The following is a 9036-nucleotide window of genomic DNA, read 5'->3' as shown; positions in this document are numbered from 1 at the left end:
GGTGAGACACATGAAGTAGGATCCACATGATCCACAATCTGCAGTCTGGTTCTCTGCCTGTCAAACAACCAACCAACCAGTGCAGCCACGGCAGTTATATCAGTGGCTAATTGGCTAACTGGTTACAGCTGACGGCCAACTAGTCACAGCTGATGGCCATCTACTACATGAGCCTGCGCCCTTCCACATGAGGCCAAGAGCCTGGAAACTGCTCTCTGGTACTCTGTTCCCACACTGCCTAAGTATGGAATTGCACACATCTAAAAGTTCATTTTGTTTGCTATTAATACAGCCACTTCTAGCTCTCTTATGGTTATGTTTGCATGGCATATCCTTCTCCCATCATTTTCCTTTCAACTTATCTGTGCCTTTGAATCTAAAATCTGTCGCTTTTCAAGGGCATATACATGAATTATTTTATCAGTCTGACAATCTTTGACTTTTGATTTGAGTGTTTAGACCATTCACCTTTAATGTAATTATTGAGTGGTTGGAGTTACATTTGTCATATTGCTGTTTGTTTTTTATATCTCTCTTTCATGTTCTTTTGTCCCCTCTTCACTGACTTCTTTTTGTAAATGCTTGTAATGTAACAATACCAGGTCTAGTTTTTAAAAAAATCTTTTTTTTTCTAGGTTTGTTAAGAAAACAACCCAGTTGGTTTTGCATGATAAACGGCCACATTTGCTATTATTCTTAGTGAAATTATCTTTTCCATCTTTCTCCACTACTTGTTGTCTGCCCTGCCTTGGTCCTGCTTGAAGAAGTAGGTAAAGAATTATTTGACATCTGGACTATAGAGAATTCCAGTATGGTATGTGTATATATGTATAGTGGTTATTAATTTAGAGAGAATATGGGAGGGGGTAGTCTTCCTACCTACTGTCAACTCCAGAGTAAGGGAAAGACTTTGATTGCTATTACCCTTTTAATATTACCTGTAAGAATAATTAAGTAATGTAATGTTATTCTTTTAAGTGCAAGGTACTATATTCTCTGACTTCAAATATGTCAAAATAGAAATATGCAAAAAAGTAAACACGTATGCCCAGAGAAAAGACAATTTAATGTCATCTATTTCTGATGCTGGTGTAATGACAGTTTTTAAATTATTTATTTGTGTTTTTCAAATTTTCTACTATGTGTATACATTCCCTTTTATCTTAAATGAATTTTTGTCTTATTAAAAAAATTGATATCTGTTTTAAAACAATTCAAATAATATAATTCTTCTACAGAAGAAAAGAGAAATCACCTCCAATCTTCTTAATTAATAACCACTTTTGTTTGGTGAATATTCTTCTTGATGTCTGCCAATGATTATCACATTAATTTTTAAAATTAGAGTAAACAAAGGCATTACAAAGGATAAGAAAAACGTGGTGTCTATGCTCTAGCCTTAACAAATAATAAATATTGATGTATACAATTTGTTTTCTAGTGAAAATATCCAGCTTCTTTCTAGTAACTCCACTGCCTTCTCCTCCTGGGCCAAGGTTGAAGTGGGAAAGGAACTATTTATCTCACACTAAAAGAGAAGACAGGACATTGGGACATATCCTGCCACAAATTCGCTACAGGACTTTATAAATAACCTCTTCACAAATCAGTCTGTTTCTTCTGTAAAAATACCTTCCTCACTCACCCTACAGCATAGTCTGAGGATGAAATCTTTTACAAGATGAACATATGTCATTACAACTATAACTTCTTTCTGTATGTTCTTCTAGACTTATATATTAAATATATTCCTTTAAACTATAGATTGAATACATAAAATAACTTTTTTTACTTCTTAGCATTTTTTGTTGTTGTTTCACACTATGTGGTCCTATCTATTATTATACAGCAGATAATTTATTATTAAAACATCTCATTAGGAGAAGATATGTACTAATATGGATTCTGTGGGTTTTGTCTCAAGTTTGCAAAAGACTAAATTGTGTACAGGAAACACCACAGACAGGCTTAATTTGCCTTTTGTTTCTTCCTTTTAGAGCATCAAAGTGAAAACCTACTGAAGAGCTAAAAACACAGTTGGAACTTTGAAATAAATACTAATCTTGAAAAAAATTCATGTACTTAAAATCAAGGCAATCACATTATTCTTTGAAAGAGTGATTTTTTTAATTTAACATATAAGACAGGATGCTCATTTACCTTGACGTAAAATACACAGCTGATGCACAAGACAGAATTACACAAAAATACCAAACCCCTGACCTCAAATCAGTGTACAGGATGCCCCACACACAGGACACTCAAAACACTCTTTTGGTCTCTCAGCTATTTCTAATTATATCAGCTTAAATGACTGTTACCTGATAACAGATTTCTTTTTAAAAATGGGCTTAAATTAGGTTCCTAATAAATTACTAGAGTCAACAAAAGTTGTGCTTCTTTGTTCTCGAATGTGATCAAAACATTTCCTTTTAATGAGTTTGTCCAATAAAAATCGTGTAGAAATGCAAATACCCTTAGCTATTTATGAGTTTATTCTGAAATGAATAAAAAAATAAGCAATGCAATATACTTTACGTTAGATCATGCAGAAAAGTTTATTGCCGTGAATATGATACAAGTCTCAGGGAAGTAGTTATTATGTACAATACTTTGTTTTTTAATAAAGTGGATACAATTCTTTACACTGTCCACTAACAACTTTACAACCTCCCAGTAGTAATACATGGTACACCATTCTCCCTCACAACAATGATTCCTGATAAGGAATGCAGAGCGCCTGACGAAAGGCCGCGGGTGTCTCAGAAATTAAACACTGAGAATTGGGATGTCCTGTGTGAAATGGTTCTAGTGTGAAGAAGGCCTGAACTGTTGCTCTTTCAAATTATTGTTTTCACTTGAGCCCAAAGTGTGTGAAACTCCAAGAAACTAGCCCTGGTTAACAGACAGGTAAGAATACACTTTTCCTCTTATTTAATCAGCAATTTACTTATGAAAAGTATGTATGTTAGTATTGTGGGCAGGTACAATACGGTCTCGGGGCTTACAGTACTTTTAGGAGAAACAATGTATACATCAAAGGCAAAATAACTTCATCTCCTAACCCCACCCCTTTTTTTCTTTCTCTCAGTGCAAGTTGCCTCAGGGGCATGACAGCAAAATTGCCACCTGGCACTGGACCTATAGGCTGTGATGTCTCAGAAAGCCACAATTATGTTCTATGAGGTGGCTCCCTTCCGCCTGGCTACTCTGGGTAGGAAAGAAAAAATTATGTCACTCGCTTTTTCCCATCCAATCTCTCTTCTTCTCCAAAGGGTGTGGGGACAGGGAATCTCAACAGGGATTGTTCAAGAGGACATCTGGCTTTCGTTCTGTTTCATCTGGAAGATTTCTTTTAAAAATTTAGTCCCAAATCTATGTGCATAGATCAAACGGAAATAAAAGATTAAATGCCGAGTCTCAGTTTGTTGCCGAAATGCTCCTAAAATTCCAGACTCAGTCTTTTTTTCATAAAGACGTGACTTGAAATATGGTAAAATCAAGCATAATCATAGTTATGAGTGTCACTGGTCCCCAGTTGATGGCCGTGATTGCCATGGTATGTCAGATAATTAAAGGATTTCTGAGCCACCGGTCAAGGTCTTGTGGGGGGCACAGACTTAGAATGGCCTTGCCAACAAAGCCCCAGATCAAAACAAAACATCCCCACGGTGCAGCTGAGAAGAGAAGCAACCACCTGGGAGACAGAGGCGGAGAGATAGATCCTGCACCTGGGCTCTGGCTCCTGCTGCCATTCAAGTTCTCTAGCCTGTGGTGAGAGGAAAATGCAAGAAGTCTCATGTAAAGTTCGGAACTCATTAGCTACAGGTGAAAAGTTTTGATATGTTTTTAAAAAGAAAAAAACAAAAGCTGATCTCATAGCAGGGAGTCCAGCACTCAAAGTGGCAACTCATCCCTGCATACTGTTTGGTATTTAGGTATAAAGGCAGCAAGGTGTGCTCGTGTACGTGTCTGAAGTGGAGGGACTGATGCTGACGTAGTGAATTCAGGAGTTAAGCTCAGGACCTCTGTAGGGCCAGAAGGATCCATTCTCGTCAGTTAAGAACCAGATCTCTTGGGTGCCAGCTGTTGTAGGCGACAATGGAGCTGAGGCGTAAGAGCCTGCCCGCTCCTTTACTACCCTGCTGGTCCCCACGTGGTACAGTTCCTGATAGTATCCCGCGATGTTTTGTCTCTTAAAGATGTTAAAAAATTCTCTTAAACATGGTCCCTCTGAAGTACATTGCATTTTGTCCCTCCTACATTATACCATGTCATCCCTTTAGAGTGGCACAGAAGAACCGAGGAGTGAAATCCTGTATAAATGATCAATTCACTGAAGCCGGTATTCGCAGCAAACAGAGAACACATGTTTTAGACACATTTTTCTCCAGTAATGTTCTCGAAAATCTCCTTTGGGAGAGAAGACTAATAGAGGGGGACTTGAGACATGTTGAAAGTAAACAAGAGGTGCATAGGACATTATTTTTTTTAAAATTGATTTGCCAGAAGCCTCTTTATTTGAACAATTCTGTGACTGCAATCTGGCACTTCAGCCATACTTGGGGCCAGGGTCTTCCCTTGTTTGCTCAGTGTTTTGCAAAGCAAGACAGTTAATTCACACAGAGCAGATCACAACATGTTGGACAAATTTTATCTTGTATGAAAGAACACTGCACGACCCTAGTGGGGCAGCCATTCACACCGTGTAGGCTGTGGCCTGTGGGGGATGCTGAGAGAATACGGCCAGAGCTTCTCACAGCCTCGGCTACAAATCAGTTTTACTCAAGCACTATACAGCCAACGTTTGCTTTTATTTGTTTTCCAAGGGAGCCTTGACATATGTTGGTTTTATAAAAGAAAAAGAGGATTTATCTGTATATATCTATATACATTTGTAGGTAAAATTATTATGGTTGAGCAGGCATCAAATTTTGTAAAAATATCTACCTCCCCAAGCCTCATTTCAAGAACACTTATGCCATAGAAAACATTCAAAGTTTAAATTCTCCATCAATCTCGTGCTTAGAAAAAATAATTGAACAAATTGGATTAATGGAATCATTGAAGTTCAAATTGAATCACAGAAGTTAAAAATATTTACAAAAAATGACCTTTCACAATATTGCTCCCTGGGTTCTGGATTCTAGAGAAAGTGTAGCAGCTTCTTTGTGGTTGTATAGATTTGATTTTTCACTGTGTATCAACCTTTATATATTCTTGCTTCCGACTCCTTCCTACTCCTGCAAGTTTATATCATTTTATTAATGTTAAAGGAAAGTTATAATTTTAGAAATTAAAACTGAAGAACAAAGAACTATGTAGCATTTTGTCTACTGGACTTGAGATCAGCATTTTAAGCATCATTTGAAATATAATTATATTGTGTGTGTTTGCATATGTATATGTACATGTTTTATCTATCTATCATCTATCATCTTTCATCTATTGATCTATCAATCTATCATCTATATCTATCTCCTCTTTCTCTCACTAGCTATCATTGTCATATTATCTCAGTAATGTGCTGAAGGCAGCTTGTACTGGTTCATAAGAGCTGACAGATAAATGCTCAGAAATTCTGCAAGCTACTTAGGGTTATGTAAGTAGCTTGAAAATGGCCATGGCGAGACTATTTAGGGCATGAAAATTGGAAAATAATGCAAATCAGGCATTTTTTTTTCCTCTTGGAGAGGTATTTGTTAAATAATTTACCAATATACCATTATAGGTTTGGTCAGGAAAGGGATTTCATACATAGTTCAGTTCACAGGAGAAGTAATAATCAATTTCAAAAAAAAGAAATAACCAAAGTTAAAAAAAAGAAAGTATTTGGTAATTTATTTTAGCCAATAAGTTCTTAGTCTTAAATTTCACCTACTTTTCTTATTAAATATTTTAAAATAAAATGATACAGTTTAGTATATTTCTTAATAATAGACTGTTTTAAAATATTTGTACAAAGATAATTTGGGACATCTGTGGACTTATATTTTTTTAATCAAAGACTCTTCCTTTATGTTTGCAGAATTGTATGCTAAGTTAAATGTTAATGAAAATGAAAACATATTCAAAAGTGGAAAATTAAATTTTTCTTTTTGGTGTAGCTTTTCTGTATTTACTTTTTGTAAACTCTGTCATTGGGTGTTACTGAGGTATTTCATGTTAAATTTGTATCTGTGTTGTGTGTGTCTGTGTATTTATACACACAAACACGTACACATACAGATGCCCACATTAACCTGAACAAATTATAATACTATGTGATACCTAGTAAAGTAAATATTCTACTTAAAAGCCCGGAATGACATGTGTTAAAAATTGTGCCAGTCTTACAAGTACCTACTTGATCTGGCCAAACAGTCTTCCTCTCTTTTCTAAAAAGTTCACAATGCCATCATTTCTCTTGTTCCCCTTTATGTTAACATGTATTTAGCTTACACGTGCACACTCCTAGTTCATTGATGGCTTTGCCTCATAGTCACAGAAGCTGAGTGTGAATTGAACTTTATCTGTTGATTTATTTCTAAGGATGTGCTGAGATTGGAGTGGAGCTGCTGAGCAGGCTGTGCCCTGGAATTGTGTGACATGGTAACTCAGAATAAGACAGGCCAGAGTTGTTGGGCAAAGGAAAAACAGGTGGAAAGAATGATTTCTGAGCCTGGAGATAGATAGTGGGAATGAAGAAAATCCCCAAAGTAGACATTCCTCAACAAGACAAGCCAGCAGGAGGATAGCAAGTCTCCTCCTGCTAAAGGATAGGAAAGACTTTGCTTTTCTTCTAGCTACTGATGATCTCAGCACTCCCCAGGCGTATGGCTTTGACCATCAGGATCTTAGACGTAGATGTGGAGAGCCATGAGACAGGCTGACTCTGAGTCCTCAGATAATTCCTTGGAAATTAGTTCTAAAAAGTTAAATCCAGGGCATTTAATTTCTTCATTGAGTTGCTGCTTTTTGAGAAAAACAGCCCAGGACTTTCTGGATAGTTACAGGTTCTGGTCTTGTGATGGTCAATCAGGTGGAGAGATGGAGTGGTTGAGGAAGCATCAGCAAATGTTACAGCAGTAGTTCACACACGCAGCTACTATACATTCATTCCTGGTTATTTTCCGAAGAAATGGAGCAACCTAGGAGCTTATGCTACAGTACAGTCTCATGCACCAAAACGATGACTTCAAGAACAAAGAAGCATATACAAAGTTGTAATATCCTTCCGCTAGTGCGAGGTTTCAAACCTGAAATTCTTTAAAATACATTTCTGGAGTTCTCTTTAAATATTGATATGCCACACTCAAAAAGCAGTGGCTTCTTAGTAAAACACAATACTGAAATGGAATACTGCCTTTTCATAGAAATAAGAAATGTATTTGGAAAATTACATAACTGTAAAAAATGAAAAATACACATACTCTCACAGCTTGAGGGTTTGAATGAACCATGTACCAAAGAGTTGAGAAAACTCCTACTTTCGGTTACATCCAAGGTCCTCTGACGTTTGTTCAAAAGGTGCCTAGCAAAGATGACTTAGGCATTTCAGTGGCATTTATCTATGCTGCCATGTTCCATTCAGAAACCATTTTAGTATATGCCACCCACAATGTGGCTTTTTATAACACATCGCTGTTATGACACACAAAATTGCTCTAAGTGTTTTTTCAGTATAAAAGAATTTTGAGTTTTAGAGCTCAATATCAAAATCAAGCATGTTCCATAAAAACTTCAATTAATCCATTCAGTGCACTTGCTTTTATCATAAATAAGTCTATCTTAATTTTCCATCATAGATAGAATTTCAGCTCAATTGCACTATTTTCCAAACACTTTGGAAAGAAAACCTTCCAAGTACTGAATTGAATACAAAGATACTGAATGTATTCTCTGTGATTTAATTCTATTTTCAGTCCAGTCTTTAAATAGATTCTACCCGGGAAATTTTTCTCATTTGAATCGGGGAAATGATCTTTTTAAGGTAATTCCTTTCTTAGCATTTACACATGTTGACTGTCATGCTGAATGACTATATTCATCAAGAATCAACTGAAAAAGTTAATTTATATTGTTTTGAAAGTAAATGTTTCAATGATCATAAAAATATTTTTATGCATTCCTTAAATACTTTGAATGGTGATTTAATACATAAACATATTTGTACAGGTTATTCTTCATCTTCAAAACACTTTGAAATTTTTCTTAAGTACTCAACAAAAATGAGTAATTATTTAAAAATATTTTTCATCATTTTATAAAATATATATGGTATTATTTTTGGATCTTGCTTGATCTGTCATTTTCCAAGTGATTAACCCTGATGGATTATACAAATTTATGTGACTATGTCTTTAATTATATTTATAAATTTCTTGTCACATAGTTGAGGCAAACCTGAGGATAGATCATTTAATAATTTTTTTCTTTTAAAAAATATTTCATTTCTCCATTTTCTTCTTTAGTGGTCTTTTGAAGAATCCAATCTGTTGAGAGAATATCAAATATAACACAATTAATTATTTGAATTTAAATAATAAATACTAATCTCCTTAAATAGAATTTAATTTAATAATATGTTAGCAATTCTGAACATACAAATAATTAACATATTTGGGAGATTTTCTTTGTTGTCTTATTAAGTAATATTGAATGTCAAGAAATGACACTTATCAAATTGCTATTTCATTTTTAACTTTTCATTGGTTAAATATAACACGTCTCCTAGTAAAAACTGGTATATGTAGTAAACTAACTAAAAGATTCTGGGAAAATATTTGGTGGACATACAAAATGCAGTTAGCTAGCACTGTCTCTATTTTGCCATGGTCTTTTTTTTAGGTATGTAGCAGAGAAATTTCCAACAAATAATTTATGGCCATACATTGAGGTCATTAGAGTTGATGAGAAATATAGTAGGTACACTGTGGCTTGGGGAAATTTCTGAGTTGTCTGGTTTAACTTTAAATGTGTCAGAGCATATGTCTTTATAGACTTGGCATGAAGAGCCTCTTGAAAACAACCTGCATCATTTGGATATAAAAATGA

The 9036-nt window shown here is 35.2% G+C and overlaps 1 protein-coding gene across 2 annotated transcripts in view; it reads right to left on the bottom strand.

The window, feature by feature from the left end:
* Positions 1-4795: 4795 nt before the first annotated feature.
* ITGA1 (integrin subunit alpha 1) overlaps positions 4796-9036 on the bottom strand; it is a 155928-nt gene continuing 151687 nt past the window's right edge. For both annotated transcript variants that reach the window (XM_033111233.1, XM_033111234.1), the window contains exon 29: positions 4796-8474. In XM_033111233.1, the coding sequence (XP_032967124.1) occupies positions 8430-8474 (45 nt within the window). In that variant the 3' untranslated portion in view covers positions 4796-8429. The remainder of the gene's footprint in view (positions 8475-9036) is intronic.

This window comes from Rhinolophus ferrumequinum, chromosome 7, assembly GCF_004115265.2.
Source record: "Rhinolophus ferrumequinum isolate MPI-CBG mRhiFer1 chromosome 7, mRhiFer1_v1.p, whole genome shotgun sequence".
NCBI lineage: Eukaryota > Metazoa > Chordata > Mammalia > Chiroptera > Rhinolophidae > Rhinolophus > Rhinolophus ferrumequinum.
This window is presented reverse-complemented; position numbering and strand designations above follow the sequence as displayed.